The sequence below is a fragment of the Anser anser genome (genome assembly GCF_964211835.1).
Source record: "Anser anser genome assembly, chromosome: 3".
Classification (NCBI taxonomy): Eukaryota; Metazoa; Chordata; class Aves; order Anseriformes; family Anatidae; genus Anser; species Anser anser.
In genome coordinates this window covers 70,367,322-70,388,071 of record NC_139722.1, presented here as the reverse complement: position 1 = coordinate 70,388,071, position 20,750 = coordinate 70,367,322, and the positions used below count along the sequence as shown (strand labels likewise).

Here is a 20,750-nt window from a genome sequence, read left to right as displayed (position 1 = left end):
GGAGCAAAGCCATCGTCCACGTTTCTTTCCTTTCGGGGAGGGCCCCAAGCAGTCTCTCTCCAAGTCATTTCACTGTGCCATCTGCTGGATTGTTATTTACAATGCAGCAGCGACTGAAAAATACGCCGCTGATGCTGAGCCATGGTGACTTGATTCTTTCAGCATGGCCAGCTGAGATGCTACAACGATAGTGTAGGACAGTAGTCTGAGGGAAATTTTTTTCCCTTGGAGTATTGCCTCTTGGTTTTCTTGCTCAGGTGGGCTTTAGGATTCAGAAATAGCTGGTGATTTACAGAGTTGCCTCTAATTGCAGATCTGGTCTTGTTTAAAGATCTCGTTTTAAAGTCAGAAAATTTATTTTGGAGAAAAAATAGAATGAAAGTTCAAGCAAGGAGTCACAGTGGTAGAAAGACTATTCCTTGCAGTGAATTGCTACTGAGGGGGATTGTGTTCTTCTGCTCATGTAATTTATCTTTAAATTTCAAATATTTCTGTCAATGATAGCAAATGCCTCAGCACAGTTGAACGAGCCACAGTGCTCCTTGCAGCTGCTCGCTTTGGTTTAGTAGCCCTCCCGAACGCCTGCTGTGGGCCGTGCAGTCTCACTCTCCTCGGCAGCACAGCACAGGCAGAGGTTTGGGCTCACTTTTGCCCAGAGACTGAGCTGAAGTGCTCGGGCAGCACCATGGGCTCTGCTGGCAGATGTGAGTACATGGGCCCAGGGTGCCACTGCCTGTCTCTGTCCACACACTCTTCATGTCCTGGCATTTCCCCCTCCCTTAGATCTTTATTCAGCAGCATCAACTTTCTGGTGCAATTTAGTTAATTTCCAAAGCATTTGGTATCTTTGTAAGCACTGTTTCACTGAAAGAGCTAGAGATTAACTCTTGCAGGGGAGCTCAGGGTAACAGTGAGAAAGGTGGACGGCTCTTACAGTCCCATGTCCTAGCGGGCGTGTGTGCCTTTCAGGCTTCCCCCAGATATTTTTGCAGCTTCCTTCCCCAAACATGGATGTGTTCTGGTTCCTCTCTCCCCCTGATGGCGTTTGCTAGCGTAATTGTAGTATCTGTTACTATACCAGGGAGTATCTGCTGCTGCTTGTATGTCTTCACCCCTTTTGAAATTTAGGTTGGTTTAAGACTGTCTCCTAGATGATCTGTACTTATATCTATCTCCTTCCTGCATGCCCCATTCCATCCAAAGGTGCTCACATTCCTGAGCTATCGTCCACTCCTCACTCTTCCTCTATACCGGTTTTCTTGTAGAAAAGAAATCCTAGACACCCTACTCTTCTGGGAGACATTGGACGATTTTTTATTTGGTTTTGCATCATCTTAAAAGGAGAGCTGATTGCTTGGTATTCCTGAGCAGTGCATTTGGCTTGTTAAGCTGAAATCAGTTCAGCACAGAGGGATCAGAGAGAGAGGCCCATGGGAAATATGGCCACAATTTGCATGTGGCCGTGAGCCATTACAGTTATTTATTTTTCCCTACTGACATCTGTGTGTTGTTTCTGTTGAGCCTTACTTACCCTTTTGGCAGGGTTTTTTAAAGAATGTTTTTTGCTTGTTTGTTCATATGCACGTTGTAGCTTTATCCACATCTGCTTACAAGCCCAGCTGAACATTAAGTGTCTAAGTATGAAGGTACTTCAAGTCAAAACAAAATTCTGTGTCTGCCTTAGAGTAAGTTACCATGGCACAAGACATTGAGTTTGGTAGCAAGAGCTTAAAAAAAAAAGCCAGGCACCCAGATGCTGTGCAGCCATCTGCATGCATCTTTGCAGACTGCCTGTGCTGCTGATGCCAAAGTGCCTCTGCTGGTCCAGCAGCAGGCTGACATAAGCCTGACGCATCACGTGAAGTGCAATAGGCAGCACTGCGGTACTGCACCATGAATCAACGCAGTCCTATATCCAGTTGGCACCTGCCACGGGGAGAGGTGATGGACAAGGAACGCTGGAGAGGTACTTTGTAATGCTGACATGTACCCCACTGCACACATTTATCTGTCATTAAAAATACAGGCAACTTTAATAAACATAATTACTTTGTATGTTTATAATAGCTTTACATCTCCATATTTATGCCATAATGATGGTACCTCATCTATTCCAAGAAGGAGTTATAGTGATGACTGTAGTGACATGAATAGAGGTTTTATCCCGTATGAATATTTTCCTTCTGACACTCATTCATGCAGATAGAATAACACAGGTAAAATACCAATACAGCAGAAAGCTTCGTACAGTTTTGAGAACTTCAATTCTCCTGTAACTTGGCTGGATAAAAATTAACACATGCAAAAAGAGAAACAAAGTGAGACATCTGATATCCAGCCCCTAGAGTCTCTCCTCTGTTTCTTTCTGGAAACAAGGTGGATGAATATATTTTTTTGGCACAGAGAGTTACAAGTCCTAACTGGATGTCAGCTATTTGGGTTGCTAGAACAGCTCTTGTCATCTCAGAGCATTAACAAAATGTACTTAATTATTTTGTGACCGTTATTACAAAGTGTCCTGGGCTTTCTATTGGGGCCGGGCAAGTTCTGCTCTTTAGGTTTCTGAATTTCTTGCTGATAGCAGTTTTATTGTGCTGGAGGAGCTGTGTAAAGATATGTTTGTCTAAACAGAGTCTAAAGATGGCCAACTAAAGCTAAGTGGCCTCTTCCCTTCCTGCCTGATGGATGAACAGTTTGCTTCAGTGCTTGTTGTATGCATATACAAATGTTGAAGGCAGAGGAAAGTAGGGAAGAACATATTTGTGTGTGTGCTTTTTCATTTGGTCCTAGGAAATAAATGGCTATACCTTGTCTTGTCTGAAAGACAAAGGTAGGTTGTGTGTCCTAGGAAAAAAAAATGGAGAATGAAAAATGGATGAGGAGCAACAAAATGTGATATGCAATGTAAAAACCATGGCAAAAAGTTCGAATATCAAAACTAAGAAATACAGAAAAAATTAATGATTGATCTCCCTTAGAGGCAGTTTAATATTTTTATAGTCTGGATATGATTTTCTGCCATGCTCTTATGGACATTGGCTCAAGTCCTGTTTTCTGTTACATTTTCAGTTATTTTACATTTTGGCATTCTAGCTAATGGATCCGGTGTCTTCAGAAGGCAGCTGCCACTTCCAAGTTTCTGGTGCAGATTTAGACAGGATTTCAATTTTTCCTTTGGTTTAAGCCTTTCTCTAAATTGATATCCACTTTTAGAAGTACATAAGCTCTGTGATAGCATGATGGTGTCTGCATCTTTAACCTGCCTTGCTTAGGCATGAAACAGTGATAGTGCTATCTTGATAACAATGTTTGGGAGGGACAGTGGGAAAGGAGCTCCTGAGTAATGCTGACTTGAAAATTACATTACTATATGTTGTTTAAATTATATTTGTCTCCATAATGTGCCTTGACATAACATGGAAAATTTGATTTGTTAATTCTTTTCAGATGGAATTGATTAAAAACATAAGCACTGCTGAGCAGCCCTATTTATTCACTAGACATGTTCATTTCCTCAACTTCTCAAGGTAAGACATTTTTTCACTTAAAAGTATTTTTCACTGGTTTCTATCACTTGTAATATGTAGAATATTTTCCTTTCTTTTACAAATAGAAACAATGGACTTTTTCTCCTTTCTGGTACTGGAAGTCACATTTCAGAGGGTTTTTTTCTCTATTGTCTCTTTCCTACCGAGTAGTTATATATAGTATGTTTTTGAAAAGCCAGAAAGCTATTGCATGCTTTTGCCAAGATTACCTTGGTTTATAACATTTCCAGCCAACACACTTGAGGTGGTAACTTGGGTCTTTAAGCTGTGCACTAGTGTTTTAAGAGTGGCAGCAGCCTGTTGTGCCACAGTTGTGTGGCATCTCTGTATAATTAGATACTAATCTAAGAATGAAAGCTCAGCTAAGCTCATTAATTTTGTATCTGGAATGACTTTTATTTAACCAATTTAACCAATTTTATTTAACCAATTTAATTTTGTACTGATAAAATAGTCCCCATTCCACAGGATACAGAAGTATTTAGAAACCATGCAAATGAATTACACTCCATACCATGGGAGTGCAGTCCCTTCTGGCATAAAAAGTAGCAGCTATTTAAATTACACAGTAAGACTCTAGAGAAATTTATAGCATAGAATGTGAAGAAAATTGAATTTGGATGAAACTTCTGAGGAACTTTTGGAACGGTGTGAATGAGTTATGCCAGTTAGCATTTAGCCAGGATACAGAGTTTAAAGCTGACTGCAGATAGTTATTGCCCAGGCTTTAAATTTCATTTAAAAATTATAATCAGGAAGTGTGCCATCTGTGCTACTAAGTTGGATTCCTGGTATTTAGATGAAAGAATTTCTGTGGAAGTGTGAATTTTCTAGTGCTTTGCAAGAGCTTGCCTAGCTTCCCAGTGTATTGTTTATGCCATAATATTAGTGGATGTGCTTTGAATGTATGGCTTCAGGCATGGGTAGAGAATGTAGTAAGAAATGCTAAATTTTGGGAGGGGTTGGTGGTATTGTGTTTTTGTTTTTTTTTTTTTTTAGAAAATACATTATTCTGAGCAATTGAAAGTTCACTTGCCTGTTACAGGCTATGGGCAATTTTCACTGAATGAAAACCTGAAGAGTAAAACAGAATTTTGGTCTTCCGTGTTCTCTGTTCTGATTCTATGACAGTTCCATTATTAATACATTATTTTTAAATTATAAAACTCATTAGAATAGAGCTTCACATCTTTGGTAAATGATCTTTTCTCCCAGCCAAAATGCAGGATCAAACAAGTAGCCTGCCTGAGGGTCAAAGGGAAGTTCTTGATTAAACTGATTTTTTCAAAGGTGGTACACAGCATTAGATACATGAGAAAAACATGAACACGGTTACCTCTTGCTCCTCCTATGATTACATTTCCTGTAAATACGGTACATCCTTGTCGCATAGATAACATGTACCTTCTGCAGTCCTTCCATAAGATTAAATCCATCTACACTTTTCTTAAGTACAAATTTGTGAAAATATATAGAACTGTGTAAAATATGTTAAAATATTTGCAGCTTCCTTTTTGGCTGTTACTTGCAAACCAGGAAAATGTATTTTTCCTTTTCTTGAGAGAAAACTTGGTTTAACTGATGGCTGTCTAGTAGTGAAGAGGCTGATTAGTCTTTTAAATGGGCTACCATCGAGGGGTATCAACATTGCTTACTTTTGGTTTAGCATTTCCTAGTGTTTTCCAATAAATTAAACATTTGTGAGAGTTTCAGTCTTTAGTTTCAAAATACATTGTTGGTGTTCCATCTAATGGTGAAGCAGGGTGTTGGGTATTTTTCTTTGTTCTTTAATTCTATGATGTTATTTTTAGACTGTATTTCATTAGGGAGCAGTGTGTCAAGTACTGATTTTGCAGAATTTTCAAGAATGTGATTTAAGTAGGCGTTATAAATAGTACAGTATTGTGAAGGTGTTCTACTTTTGCCTGTGCATTATTTTTTTTTCTTTCTTGTTGATTGGGGAATGGTGGTTTGTTTTTTTTTTTTGAACTATTCAGTTATGGTCCATCCGTAGTGGATAGCAAATTCCATTGCCTATGGAATTTGCTTCTTCCTGTTTGACTTAGCCTTTCTACTAGCTCAACATAAAAGCTATGTAATACCCCAGAAACTTAAAAAAAAAAACAAACAAACAAACAAACAAACAAACAAACAAAAAAAACAACAGTCTCAATGTATCAGTGTGGTGTTCCTTGACTGACAGCTCAAGACCTTACACACAGCACCTCTTGGTGAGAAGCCAGCACAGCGGGGAGTGAGGCTGAAGGTAGGAGACAACTTAGTTTAAAGGTAAAAGAAGCCCACTTTGGTGAAAATCATTGCTCCTTCACAAGGAAAGGGATGAGGCTTTCTTCAAGGTATTGTAGCACAACCTTTACTGGAGATCACAAAGTTTTTCCCAGGCAGCCATCCTGGATGTTAGTCCAGTGAACAAACTCACTTCACCTTTGGTGTTTTGTACCTTTGAAACTAGGCTTTTGTTTGCAGGAAGGGATAGAGAACACTTTATTCTCCTTCCACCTGTGTTTATCGAGCAGACAGGTGGGAGGTAAAGGCATGTTATCTTCACCACTCTTTTAGTAAGCCTCAAGGTCGTTGCACATCTTTGTTTGAGTGCTTTCAGGATCTGAAGACGTTCCTGTAAGCAGTTCAGAGCATAGCATTGGCTACTAGAGAAGCAGATAAAACATAAGCAGAGGCCTGCAAAAAGGGAGTCTGCTTCACCTCCAGTTAGTTATTGGTGCCTCGCAGCTTCCCAAACAGTAGTAGGAAAAATAAACTTGCTTTTGTTTAATGTCCCTGATGTGAATAACAGCAATGACAGACCGTTTGGATTTTCCTCCTTTGCATCCTGCACCTGCTTATAAACCTGTCAGCACTTAAAGCTCTCTGAATATTCAGAAAAGCATTGTGGCATTTATTTATGCTGTTTAGTTTGTTTCCAACTGGAGAGGGAAAAAAAAAAAAAAGAAAAAGAAAAAAAGAAAGGCCTACATCACTTACATCTTCTTTCCAGAAAAAATCTCCTGTGGAAGTGAGCTAAGGCTTAGGTCACCGGTGAATTTGAGCACATGCATGTTTCAGAGGCACTGTTAGTTCTGCTGAATAAAGTTCTGAAAATTCGAAAATCCCATCCCAACCTGGATGCTTGCCAGGGACATTTTCCTCTCTTTTTAAACAACAATATAAGAGTGTCTGCTGGTTCAGCTGCAGTCATGAATCTTCATTTAACTTTCCTACATTCTTGTCTTTCTTTAGTTCAGTACTATTTTTTCTCAATCCAAAAGAGTGTAGAGAGGCAGACAAAAAGTTAAATCTTAACAGAACACATTAAAGCAAATCTTTATGTGAAGTTCTACTGACATAAATCTAATTAATTGCAGCTTCAAACAGAAGACAAAAAAAGAATGTTTCTTGCTGTTTTCTGATGTGAGGGAATTTCTGTGTAGCACTTGTCACAGACCAGTTAAGGAAAAACTTTATTCACAGAGTTTCCCAGCTTGTGTTTCCAGTCTGCCTTGTGTCTGTCCAGCTTTAGGAGACATCCCCATGCCTCAGATGGGTGGCTGCCCCATCCGGTCCATTTCGGGACTATTTCTTTTGGGCAAAATGGTGCTGTTTATTGAATTCTCCTTTGCTTGTGATTCTTGAATGAGGCTTTTCTTTGAGGATCATTGTTCTGCTCGGGTAATTTTAACTGACTTCTCCATGTCTGGCTTTCTTCTGATAACCCTACTTTGAAATGTTGTTATCTGCAGAGGTAAATGTTTGAATGCTTTTTGGTTTCATACTAGCTGTTGCTGTTTATAAAAAATAAAAAAAGGAAGGAAGAAAAAAAAGAAAAAAAATCTCATGTACCCAAGGAGGTTAAAAGTTGTCAGTAATAACCTGTGCTTAATCCCAAAATGCACATGGCAGAAGCACCCATCACCACTTACAAGGATCTCAAGAATTCCAAAGGTTTGCATCCGTGCATGGATGCCTGCCTGAAAAGGACAAGTGGCAGGATCAGGATGACAGCTGTCATTTAGCTTTGTCATATTCCAATTCCTTTTCAGTATCAATACTGTGTCTACTTAAAAAGAACTGTGGGAACAATTCCATTATTAAAAATACTGTGGGTTTTGTGGCAGCTTTCATAAGGTCTCTTACATGTCTCTTTCTGAATTGAATTTTCTACATTAATATTGCTGTGAAAAGCTTCTGAAATGTTAATCAGAAGCAAATAAGAATGTATATGCTCAAAGCAGGTACAGACTTAGATGCTGCTGCTACATTTGCTGAGATGGCAGGTGTTATCAGTAGATGCAAGTAGCATAGTGTTAGACCGTAGAAGCTTTGAAAAACTGGAATAACTTGCAGAAACACGAAAAGCTATTTCATATTTCAAATTCACTGTGTGTTATCATAGATGCCCCTTGTCATCTGTTTATTTAGCCTGAGAAAAATTAAGTGGGAAGAAGCTTCAAGTCTGTGGAAAAGCCCCGCTTGAACTCTTAGCAATCTTCTGATGAATTAAGTAACTATAACAGTCTTCGGGCAACCGTTCAAGATCATTGGAGTGTGCTCCAAGTGTCACAGATTTCAGAGAAGCAGAAGAACATTTGCAGGAATGCATATAGGGGCAGCGAGGCCAAGGCTTTGGTTCAGGATGAGTCAGGGATCGGGAGAGTTGCACAACTCCCAGTCTGGATGTGGTAAGGCAGCTTTCTTCCCTCCAACACCTAATCACAGTAGGTGTTTTTATATCTTCGGAACATGCACTTACAGCCCCCGGTTCAAGCAGAGCTGGAAGCCTGCCTGCTCCCTCCTGTCTCAGGGTAAATGAACATTACACAGGAATGTGTTAAAGTCTAAAGGCGTGCCTCTGTCAGTGACTGGTAAGTGATTTTTGCTTGCATAAAGGCTGGCTGGTTAGGTCAGGGTAAAGTCATAGGTGGGAGAAGCATTAAAAAGACCACCCAGAGAGAGAAACAGGCTTTTTCAGGTTTCACCGAAGCAATGAATTCTTTACTTACTCTAGGAGGAGTCATAGGCCACTGGAGAGTGATCTCCTGTAAAATGTCTTATGATGTGGTAAATAGATGCAAAGAGATGAAGCGTGAACTCAATTTAATCTCACGTTTTAATTAGCCCTTAAATTTCAGTATATCTTATTTGTCTGAGAAGCCAGAATGAATTAACGCCCAGCAGTAGGATGCGAGGAATCGGCCTTTCTGCACTGTTGGGCTGCTGCCCCGTTCTTCTCTTCAGTTGCAGCTTAATACCTGCGGTGTGTCTGCATTTGGTGTCTGTGTGCCTGTGCTTGACAGGAGGGGACAATGCGTTCCTTTTAGCACAATTTTCTAAATTCTAAAGTAAGGCTCATACAGCTGTTCCAGCTGTTCCGCCTCCCTTTCCAGTTTCCCCCCACGCCTAATTCCTGAATAACTTCTGAACCCATTGGCCAGTTTCAAATACAATTTGTAAGGCCAGTAGAAAACCCAGAGACAACCACGTTGCTGCAGGTGCCTCCGTTGAAAGGAAAGCCAAGCAAGACGGAGCTGCCAGGCTTCTGCTGGGCCACAGCCAGTGGCCACCACCCTCTGCCCTGCTTGAACGCCAGCCCCAGCTCTGCTGTGTCTTTCCTGCTCGGTGCACAAGGGATGTGGGGGACAGGTTTGGAGGAGGAGAGAAAAATCTGTTAGGTCTTCTGCTCCTGAGGGTACTTGTCTTGAGTCCCTGGCATCAACATAAGAAATGTTTCTGGTTTTCTGTTATTCATTAGTAAAGTTAATGTGCAAAGCCCTTGTTTTTCTTGAAAAAAATCTTTTTTTTGGTAAACAGTCTGTATCAGCATTACTGATTTTTATGTTACTTTTTAAAACAGACACAGAGACCAATACTAACTAATAAAAATCAGCCTGTTGTAGGGACAGACCCAGTCACGTGCAGTAGTGCTGATGAGTTTGGACCCTTTGCTTCAACTCAGACCCGAGTTCTGAATTATGGGTACCAGTACATCACGTGCTATATGAAGCAGATATAGGCAGAGAGAGATTCAGTACGGATAAGTGCAAAACTGTGCTTGATTTCTGAATGTTGTTCAGTTTTTGTTGTTGTTATTCTTTGCCAGTTGTGTTCCTTCTGATGCAGAAAATGACAGTTCAACACAGCACTTTTACATTACAGCGTTCCCTGTTCTTGGGCTCTGTAAAAACGTGTCCATAGCCAAGAAACAAAAAGCAGGTAACTCTTGGAAAAGTAACTTGCCTATACATCATGCGAATCAGCTGCATGTTTGAAAGCAGGAGCGCTCTGCATTGATTGGAAGCTTGGCTTTTGAAAGCCTTGCATGTTAGATTTTGATTGTTCGTAAGGGTTGTATGATACAATGATACGATTTAAAAATGATTCCCATTTTTAAAAAAACAGGTCATCTTGCTTCGCCATGGCTTAACCTGCACATGTGTCTCTGACCTGTCAATTTGGAAATATAATTTAACTTTTAAATGTTTTATAGACTGCTAAGACGTCTGTAAAACAGCGGTGATTCTGTGATGCTGCTCTCTTTGACTTAAAACAGAGCCATGGAATATTTGTCATAACCCTCCCATTTATTAACAGCTTGAGAATTCTTGTTTCTCCAAATTCTCCAGAGCAAGTAATACCACACAGAACGCAGATGTTTTGCAGAACATGCCAATTATGTGTTTTAACTGTCCTCAGCTAGCTTTTGAGAAAAGTGTTCAGGGCAAATGTGTGGAGCTGGCCTTAGAAGATGCTGAATGTCCGTGCCCCTTCAAATACAAGCCATAGTATACTCTGCATGAAATGCAGTAGATCAGTCAGCTTGCACTCATTTTGTACAGTTCAGTGGTAGGAGGGATTGGGCTTTTGAAATACCTCCTTGAAATGACATCTTGAAACAATGATAGCAGCCTAAGTTTATGTACTAAAGTAGTTTCATGTTGTGGATTTTTTCTCCTTTAAAAAAAGAGAATGTCATTAAAAATATGCTAAGAAAAAAAATTAGTAACCTTTGGGTAAGCCCTTAAAAGTAGGGAAATGTCAGCTAAACCTATGTGCCCGGCTTTAACACTATGTCTTTATGTGTGTTCATTATAATCTATATTTTTTGCTAACACATCATGAAACACTTTCTACCATCATGTGAGGTCCGCCTTGTAAAGTACACATCTCATGAATGGCCACATGGTGCTGTAATCCCTCCTACATCTTTTTTTCTTTTTTTATACTAATTTTTTTTTTATGATGTGACAGTGTAATGATATTTTTTAACTGTGACTTGATGGAAGGCTAAGCACAAATCTAACGTGGAGTTTGACCTTTGTATGATCTAAGAGTTTGGGGGTTTTGTGGTTGGTTTTTTGTTGTTGTTTGAAAACATTGCTCTGTAGTGAGTTTTTTCACAGTTTTTTAGATTATCTTATTTAAAATTTATTTCCATAGATTTCCTATGTTCTTCACATAGTAGACTTTTCAGCTTTCATTTAGCAGGTAATACAATATTCAATGAATAGAAATCATTACTTGAAATTTAGTTACTGTGGACTGAAGGCCAGTGGGATTAGGCAAAATGCTTAAATTATCCTTTTTTACTGTTGTTTTGGTTTCTGTGCTCATATTTGCACTGTAGATTATATTGCCAATTTTGGAGTACATTAACTTGAGAAAGATGTTCATTAATCAGAAAGAGCCCAAAAGCAAGTAAAGGAAAAGATCAGAGAGAAAAAAGTGACCTGTGACAAAAGATTGAAAGGGCAGAGAAAGAAACAAGAGAGAAGACTGGGAAAGAGGGGACTGTGATAAGATAAAGGAAATATACTGTTCTTTGAAAGTAATGATATCAGAAGTGGTGGTCTTAAATTGCATCAGCAGAGTTCTAGATTAGCAATCTGAGAGAATGCTTGAACAAAGACAACAGCAAAGTAACAAAATGCAATATACTCATGGATGTTGGAGTTGGTAGTGACAACTGCATAGCTGATTCTGCCTTGGGGCAAAAAGTTGGATTGTGGCAATCAAGTCATTTCTGTAGTCTTTCTTACCCCTGTGCAACGCATTATACAGGCTATTTAGTTTTGAACTACAGCATATCCTTTAGGACAAAAATTTAAGCCTTGATTCAAAATTACCGATGATGGAGAATCCGCTATCCTTGGTAAATTCTCCTAATATGTAATTGTTGTAAATATTGTAAATATGTGAATATTGTCCTGTAATTCTAAATTTTGAGTTGTTTTTCCTCATAATTGTTTCTGAGAAAGCCAATTGATTCCTTTTTATTGGATCTCAGAATCCATTTGCCTGCTACGTGAAGACTCCTTTTATCTAATTTTTCTCCTATGCTATCTTTCATGTGTAAGTTCTTATGCTGTGGTAAAATCACCTCCCAGCCTTCTCAGGTGTTTTTATTTTCCTTTTTGTTCTCTTTTCAAGGTGAAGGCTCTGCCCTTCTTGACATCTTTTCATTGCAATGTATTTTTTCATCATCGTGAGTCTGCTCTGAACTTTGTGCATTCTTTGCTTGAAAAGGACTTGGAGCTCGGTCAGTGGTCGTGTCGGTACAGTGTCAGGTCTTTGCTCCTCTCTGCTCTTTCATCGTGGAAGAAGGGAAACCAGGATCATTTTGGCCTAGAAAATCTCACGCTGCTGATAATTTGTGCAGGCATGCAGGTCCTTATCAGAATTGCTCCTTCCCTGTGAGTGTCCTCTGCTCTTGGTTCTAGGCGCTTTGTTTTTGTTTTTGTTTTTTCTGTCCAACAATGTGTGTGTGCTTACATCTTGCTTGCGCTGTGGCTTGCTCAAGTGTCTCTGTATCATCAAACCACTCCATTTATTGTTCTCACCTCTTGCTACTTCGTTATCTGAAACTGTTATCAGTGGTTTTCTGCTTTTCTCCTGAACCACAGATAATGATATTAGACAGTATAGATTCAAATACTCAAACATGATAATATCCACAGATCCTTATATTCGATGGCGATTGCCTAGAATTTCACTTTGGGGACATGGCTGCCATGTTTTCAGTTGTTTTTTTCAATCACGTTACATTGATTTTTATATTCTGTGCGTTGTCACACAACATTTACTACTACCAAGTTATGGGGTGTGATGAGAGGTGACTTTTCACTACGCCTAGTTTACTGTATTTGAATTTCCATATGGCACTCAGCATTGTCTTCAGTTGCTCTGTGACAGCCATTTCCACAAAACAGCTGGAGTCCCCATTAACAACCCTGATAAAAGCATGCAGACAGGAAGCTGCATATGCAATACCGAGTAACTTCTGACCCTTGCCTACATCCTCTGCATGATAGCCTTCCTAAGAAGTCAGGTCACAAGATTTATGTGAATAACCATCTCAACCAAATCTGTGCTCCCGGTCAGTTTTGAAGATGCATCTTTTCTGCATACCACATTGGTTGATTTAATACTTCCTAAAGTGTTGTATCAGCTATTCTACTATTAATGGGGATTTGTCATAATAATTTGTAATTATTTTTTCCATTCCTCTATATAATGTGCAACATTTGCTTTTGATGGAACATCTCCAAATTGTAGCAAAATGTTAACTAGAGGTCTAGAGAGTTCCTGAGCCTGACCTTTTGAAAGCCTTGAATGCAAAGTATCTGGAATTAAGTGATTTTAAATCATGCAGAGTTTGACTTTAGCTGCTATTAGTGTTGTGTTTATAATTAGTGTTTTCACTCTTGCTTCCAGCTGTTCATAAACTAAACCACAAATAGTAGTTCCTTCTCAAGTATTCCCTTTACTTGAGCTGGGGATGCTACCTAGACATGGGCAGGAGTTGTATCAGTGTTGGTGCTGTTCATTATCAATTTATATTTCAAACTACTTTGATATCCTTAGTGTAAGGAAAGGCATAGATACAGATAATTTTCAGTATGTTTGCCATGCATGAATGTAAAAGGCTGGCAGAAATACAGCATAAAATATTTTGGGAGATCTACAGTGGTGTAATCTGCCAGTCTAAGGCAGTTTACTAAGCAATTCCTTTGGTATTTTTTTATGATGACATTACCCAGACAAGTCACTCAGAAGCTGAAATTTCTGCTGTTAATGTCACAGCTCCAGAAGGGGTAGTTTCTGAGAGCAGTGTTGCCAGTTTTCACCATTTTACTGTTAACCTTGAACCACTGGGCACTTCGGATCACACCTCCCATTCGAGGCCAGCCCAGCCAGGAATGCAGTCTTGAAATTAAAAGGATTATCTCAGCACACTTTTTCTTTTTTTCCTCCTAATTCCAAAGAAAAGCTTGAAAGCATGGCCACAGCACAGGGTAAAGGCACAAAAGCAAGAAGATAAACTCCTTGAGTTAGGAGTCTGGCAGTACAATGCAGCACCACACAGGCAATCCCTCAGCCTGCTCCTCTGGGATTTGTTGCAAAAAAGGTGGCAGCTCATCCTTGAGGAGGGTCAGTGGAGCAACCCAGACTTGCCTGATGCCTCATGTACAGAATGGGGTTGCTTCGCCAGAAATGTATGTTAGTAAGAGAGATTACAGTGACCTTTCATTTCTAATTCTTCAAATAAGATACCTTTTTTGAAAGACAGAATTTGATATGACTGCATCTGTTTAAGTCCTGAAAAGCTGGAAGTTGTACATTGGGGTTTTTACATGATCTCTCCTTGAATCTGTGCTGCAGACCAGGTAATGGAGCTGTAAGAACAATTAATCTGTAAAGCTTCCTGGGCAATTATGCTCTCGGTGTGGTTGTATGAAGCTGCAAAAGGAAATTGGGCTTCCTTTCTGAGAAGGACGCAATATACCTGTCCATGTTAATCTGACTGTCAGTTCTTCTTTGTTTCCATTATATTTAACTTACAGCAACTAACTCATTTGTTTAAGAGGACATTCTTCACATTAAAAGAGTAACAGGCAGCCGATGTTCTTACAGAGAAAAGGTTGGGAATCTTGATTTCCTCTAGGAACGTGCTCTGCCTGTAGGGATGAAGAAGCCTGCTTCTGCTTGTGCAAAGAGTTTTGTGCTGAGCAGAACGGCAGCAGCCTCCTGAAGTGAAGTGACAGGACTGCATTCATATTTAACCTTCCTTTAAAAAGGAGCTTAAATGAAGAATTACAGGAGCTGAGATATCCTCCATTTTACAGCAAAATAAGTTGCTTTGGTTGAATTTCTTGAAATCTTTTACTGCTTTTTTCTTCCTGACTCAGATGGGGCTTGCTAACTGTTTTGGGCACAGGTTTTGCTCATGTAAATAATAAAATCAGAATTCATCAGAGAAGTTTTTTCTATGACAGAGTTACAACATCTGGTATATTTCTCAGCCTTTTTTTCCTCCTTTTTTTTTAAAAAAAAAAAAAAAAGGGATGGGGAAATGCTACAAATGAATCTAAGTATCATTGATTGAAGCCTGCAAATATGCTAGTTATTTTGATGAGGAATCTGAAAATACATCTGTCACAACAGAGTAATTAAAATTAATGCGATGTAATTGTATATGCTAAATAAATCAGAAGCTAAGTGCAGAAAGAGCATTGCGGAGGATCAGTGTGTACACTTTCAGCTCTCCATTGGAGAGGTTGTGTCCTGTCCTACTCAACCCAATTATGGCAATGTGCTGCTGGGCATGAGAAGGACCCAGTGTATTTACCAGGCAGGATCCAAATGTGATTCCTCTTATAGAATATAAGCCTTCTGCTCAGGCCTGGAAGAGCATAATTGGGTTTCTTTCTGAATCCTTCACCACAGATACTTGGGGATACATAAGATGATAAGATGTATAATGAGAGCACTGTATGATGTTATTGTTTGCAAGAGCATTTTCAAGTGGGTGTTATTAATTTGAAAAGTTGCATTTGGGAGAGCTAAGTAATATTTAATATGATGACTGATAGATATCTAAAAATGGGCAGAATGTACTTGAACAAATGGAGCATTGATTTTCTTTTTTTTATCTAAACAGCCTAAGGTTATTGATTTTTAACCATTAGGATTTTTTTATGCCCTGCAACTGCTGCTTAGCTTCCATCAGAGTCCCAGTACAGTCCGTACAAACAAATGGTTGGAATTTGAAGTATTATAAACCGTGCTTAAAAAATGCAGATTTGAATAAGAGCCAGAACAGATTTAAGTTTTCTAAAAATTCCCTGCTTGCTGCCTGACGGAGCAACTGCAGCTGGGTGTATACCAGGCCGGTTAAAGTGTGCAGGAAGTCAGAAATTTGAGCCGTGTGGTGTTTTGGAAGGCCACAGTCTCCATTTCCAAATGAGAAGTTCCTCTGCAGTTCTTTGTGAAAGAGTGACTTCCCATCCCAGCTGTCCTCTAGGGACAGACAAGCCTCTTCTCTCAGAGCTGTTGGTACTGAGTTTACAGTTCACGTGTTCAGGGACACGACCTTACCAGAAAAAGAGCAGGCTTTAATGCTTTGGGTGGTTAGTTATGCAATCTGACCACTCCTTTTACTTCAGAAAAGACAATGATTATTTGTTGAATATTGTATCTAGGCAAATAATAACTGCCTGGTTTTGCTTTTTTTCCTCTGCTGAGGAGCGTTTAGGCTTAGCATCTTCTACAAACCCCAGGCTGGATACCCCTGCTCTTTCGCTTCTCTGACTTGTAATCTTTCTCTCTCTGTCTTAAGACAACTTGCTGCTGCTGTCATCTGTTCTTGCTGTTTTCATTGCTTTCCCTTTTCTTTACTATTCTCCTCTCGCATCTGTCTTTAGATTACTGTCGATCTGCATCAAGCAGCAGGAAAATAATATGTTTGGTAATTTAGGTGCAACCTAATCTTGCCAGCAATTTCACTTGAAAAAGTAGTTTTCATGGCTACCAACCACGGCATTCACCTACCTTTTTCTATTTAAATGTATATTGTCAAAGGTTTACGTCTTTAATTTTCTACGGTAATTGCAGGAATGTCTGTTTTTTATGTAAGTTTTATTTCTGCATAAAGGCAAAGACAGCAGCAAAAACAATCTCAGAGAAGAATTCAGGATGCTTCCGTTACAGACATATGTCCAAATTGGGCTATGTGCTAATCAGGAAGCAAGGAGCATCTGCCTTCTTAATTGGATTGTTTCAAAGTTTTCTGCTGTCTGTGCATCTACAAATTATGAGAGTGATCCTGCAACATTAAGGTCAATGAGATTACTGATACGCATACATAAATAATTATAAATTACTGGTATACGTAAATAGATATGCATAAATAATAAGTTATAAATATACACAAACCTTTGCAGGCTGTGTTTACTGGTCTGGGGAATCATGCAGAATAAGAATAAAGTTGGAACTGTGGGATTTTTCTCATCTCTTACTATAAATCATATTTTTAAACAATTTTGCTGTGTCTTTAATATTTATGAGGAGCCCTGATCTTTTATTATATATATTCAATTATTTATCTGACTCAAAAAATGAAGAAAACCTGAGAGTTGTGGGGTTTTTTTTCATCTAAATGATGTCTTCTGTTTTCTCTCTTCTAATCTAATATTTCACATTTTAAAATAAAGAAATACAACCTGTGGCTTAGAAAATCATCTGAAGAGCATTTAAATACTTAAATATGGCTATGTCCTTCACCTCCCAAAAATAAAATATGAGCTAGTGCTTAGCTAAAGATTGTTCTCCTAAAGGGGGGAAACACTGTGGAGAAACATAATGCATGCTCTTAGATCAGGAAAATTTTAAGTAGGATTTATCCTAGGAATAACTCTATCCAAATAAGTTTTACTTCGCTCTGTCTCACATCATTTGCAGTCCATAAGTCTGTTGCAGAGCATCAATGTTCATCCTTCTGTTTTGACCAAGGAAGAATATAAGCACCTTTCCTCTTTCCTTCCCCTGGGTTGGCAATTAGCCCTATTCTGCTAGTGATACATGTTGTTGTAAAATAAGCAGCCAATATTTTAACACTCTGAAAATACATTAAAATCACGTGCCTTATCTTCTCAAGCTCTCTTTTTCCTTCCCTTTCTCCTTTTGTATCCCATATATTAAACTGAACATGTTTGTCTTAACTACCAGGAGGAGGCAGGTACTCTAAACTGCAGGTATCTTTGCTGTCTTTTGCTTTTGAACAGACCCTGGTCACAGATGATTTTACCCCTTCCTTTTCCTTGGACTTGTGTGTACTTGAAATTAATACTTCATTATTTTTTTTTGAAGCAGGATTTTTCATATTGACTTTTTTTTCTCTTCCATGAAATGCAGTACGAGTGCAAGGTGCTATATAACCACTAAATAACCTCAAATCCAGCAGGTGGGGCAGGTTTGGGGATGAGAGGAGGAATATCTGCGCAAGTTACAGCAAATAAATAGATGGAAATACCATGCATATCTGTCAGTTCATCCAAAAGAAGCCTTTTGAAATACGCTTGAATGTTGCAAAATCCTTAGCATGTTCCCACTCCTACTGTACAGATGAAGGTGATGCAAAGCTGCCCTATGGCAGTTAGTGTCAGGCACTGCCTGCTCTGACATGACTTTCCAGACGGGAAGCAAGTGTTTAGAAAAAGAAATGTTCATCCTTGGATTCAGCTGCAAAAGGTTCTTCATCTGAAAATTGTGAGGAGAAAACTGAGAAGGGTAATCCTTTGACACAGTGGAAAAAAATGGTCTTAAGCTAAAATGTTCATAGTCCACATACAGCTTAATGTGATATCATATTTACCTTTAGCCCTAAAGAAATCTCATGTGTTTTTACAGAGTTTTGTAACTAGTCATAAGCATCTCAACTTTACTTCTAGCCTTGTAAATGCTGTGAACTCTGTAGAGAATAGTTTGAAAGCATTCAGGGGAAAGACATACATTTGCCTCTCTGAAACCTTCTGGTAAGATTGATTCACCCATTTTTCTTCCCACCAGGTTTGGAGGAGACCAGCCAGTGTACATCAATATTATTAGAGATCCTGTCAATCGATTTTTATCCAATTATTTTTTTCGACGTTTTGGAGACTGGAGAGGAGAACAGAATCACATGATCCGTACCCCAAGCATGAGGCAGGAGGAGAGATATCTGGTATGTTTAAACAAAGGCTCCAATTACTGATTTCCGTGCGTAGATACATAATGCTGATGTTCAAACTGGGTGCTTGAAAAGTGGGAGACCAAGGCATCTTCAGTGTTGCGTTTTTCATCTGACTTCATCTTTCTTGGTCGTTAGTTTGGCCATCTTTAATGTGAAGACTGTTGCTGATGAATTCAGTTACCCTGTTTGATCCTGTATAAGCTGGCAGCAAGTCCCAAATGCCATTGAATTTCAGTCCTCCCAGTGACCTGGATCTGGACCGTACAGTAGTTAGATGTAATAATTCTGCCAATAGTTATCATTGGGAATATTTGGATAAATTTCTAGGCTGAAGCTGCGGCTGTAACTGTGAAGCCTCACTAGAGGAAAATTGGGAAAAGGAGCAATTCAGTGCACCCAAGTCTGATATTTTTGCTGGTGGTTTGTGCACAGTTTCTTCACACCAGGGCTCTCATCTCATTTCTAGGTTTGACTTTGTATTCTCTTTTGGATTAAGAAGATGGTAATAATGCTTGACAAGCTGCTGTCCATAACATCAGTTTTTGTTTTGCACAACTGCTGAACTATCATAATGCTCATAAACCTTTGTCACAGATGAGGATCCCATGTCAGTAGGTGTACAAATGCTGAGCGAGGAACATGGAAGTAGGGGTGCTGGTTCACTTGTTTGGTGCCTGATAACTGATCTCTTTGCATGCTCACCACCACCTACCTAAGAAGGCAAAAAGGTGGAATTAAATATTAACTTCTCTATAATGGAGATCCAGTTTGGTTGGACTCAGCCTTCAGCCACACATGATCCTGCAGAGAGGATTCAGTGACACAACTGTGACAAGACAGCGTGATGTTCTCCTATGAGATGTTACAAGCCAGATGTACTGAAACGTACAGACCTAATTCCTGTTGTGTTTGTATGGGTTTAAAAGCTAAGAGAAAAAAAAAATTCACCTCTTATTTTCATTTGTGTCGGGATGTTCTTTAGGAAGTTATATTTAATTATTTATATGCATGTACACATATGTACACATACACAAATCGTTAAAAAAGCTACAAACAAAAGGAAATATTAAGTGGCCATCTGTTGAGGACATTAGTCATTTTGTTGTAAAGGCTGTTTGTCATTCTGAGACTCTGATCATAACCTTCATAACCTTCATCAAAAATATTTTTCTTTTTTGCTTCGATCTCCAATTCATTGTTAGAAGCCTGGAAATGTTTTTTGGCATCTGACCTCCACCTCTCCTTGGCAAAGTTTGATTGTCAGTCACGCTGCTCAAAGAGGGTGGTTGGTCCTGTCAGAGTAACATATAGGCCACCTGCCAGTGAAATTAATTTTAATGAAAGCCACTCATTCTGAATGTTAAGCATTTTTAAGACTTCTGCTATTCAACCAAGTAATGTATTATGTGACTGCATTTTAATCTTTTCCTCGGTGCTGCAAAAGAATCTGCTGGCATGCGTTTTAAAACTCAGGTAATGGATTTTGTGGTATAGTAGCTTCAGAAGCCTGCTAAATCAATTGCCTGGTCTAGCTGTGAAGAAACTAAGCAGTTGGTTTTACCTCTGTGCGTGTGAGCCAGTGCAGCACTTTAGCGCACAAGCGATGGCTGTCCTGATTGCTGTCCTTGTACCTCTCACAGGTTTTCCCTAATATTTGCCTTTTTATTTTACTGAAAATTCACCATAAAGTGTTGCTTTTTTGCAACTATCTGAATGATAAGCTTGAAGTTAAGAGATCTCAATTTCAAATGCTTAACGATAACACTAACATATTAAATAATTTCTGTATTTATGACAGAATTAAACCTAAATCATTTGGGATGAGATGTGCCTGACTGTGAGCAGATACTTGGAAAGCACAGGGAGGATACAAGAAGCTTTTACTTTTCTTCTTTTATTGTGCCTCAGATCAAAAGCTAGGAAAATACAAAACTGCTGGTTGTTACAGAAGGTTGTGCTCTTTGCTGAAGATCCTGAAAAGCCTTGTGCTGGTAGCAGTTAGTTACAAAATGGACTGGAGAATCTGTAAATGTCTAAGGCCAAGTAACTCCTCTGTTTTACCAGAGCCAGGTTTACATGAGGAAAGGTGTTCAGCCTTTGAAACTGGGATATTCAAGGGCTAATTGCTGTTTTCTCTTAGCACTGATGTTCCTGGCTTTGCTTCTCTTGGAAAGTGTTTT

At 39.1% G+C, this 20,750-nt stretch overlaps 1 protein-coding gene across 2 annotated transcripts in view; it reads left to right on the top strand.

Annotated features, from left to right (window-relative positions):
* Positions 1-20,750, top strand: part of UST (uronyl 2-sulfotransferase) — a gene marked incomplete at its 3' end in the record, with an annotated part of 164,963 nt that overhangs the window by 83,244 nt on the left and 60,969 nt on the right. For both annotated transcript variants that reach the window (XM_083829999.1, XM_083830000.1), the window contains exons 4-5: positions 3,448-3,527; positions 18,408-18,561. In XM_083829999.1, the coding sequence (XP_083686125.1) occupies positions 3,448-3,527; positions 18,408-18,561 (234 nt within the window). The remainder of the gene's footprint in view (positions 1-3,447; positions 3,528-18,407; positions 18,562-20,750) is intronic.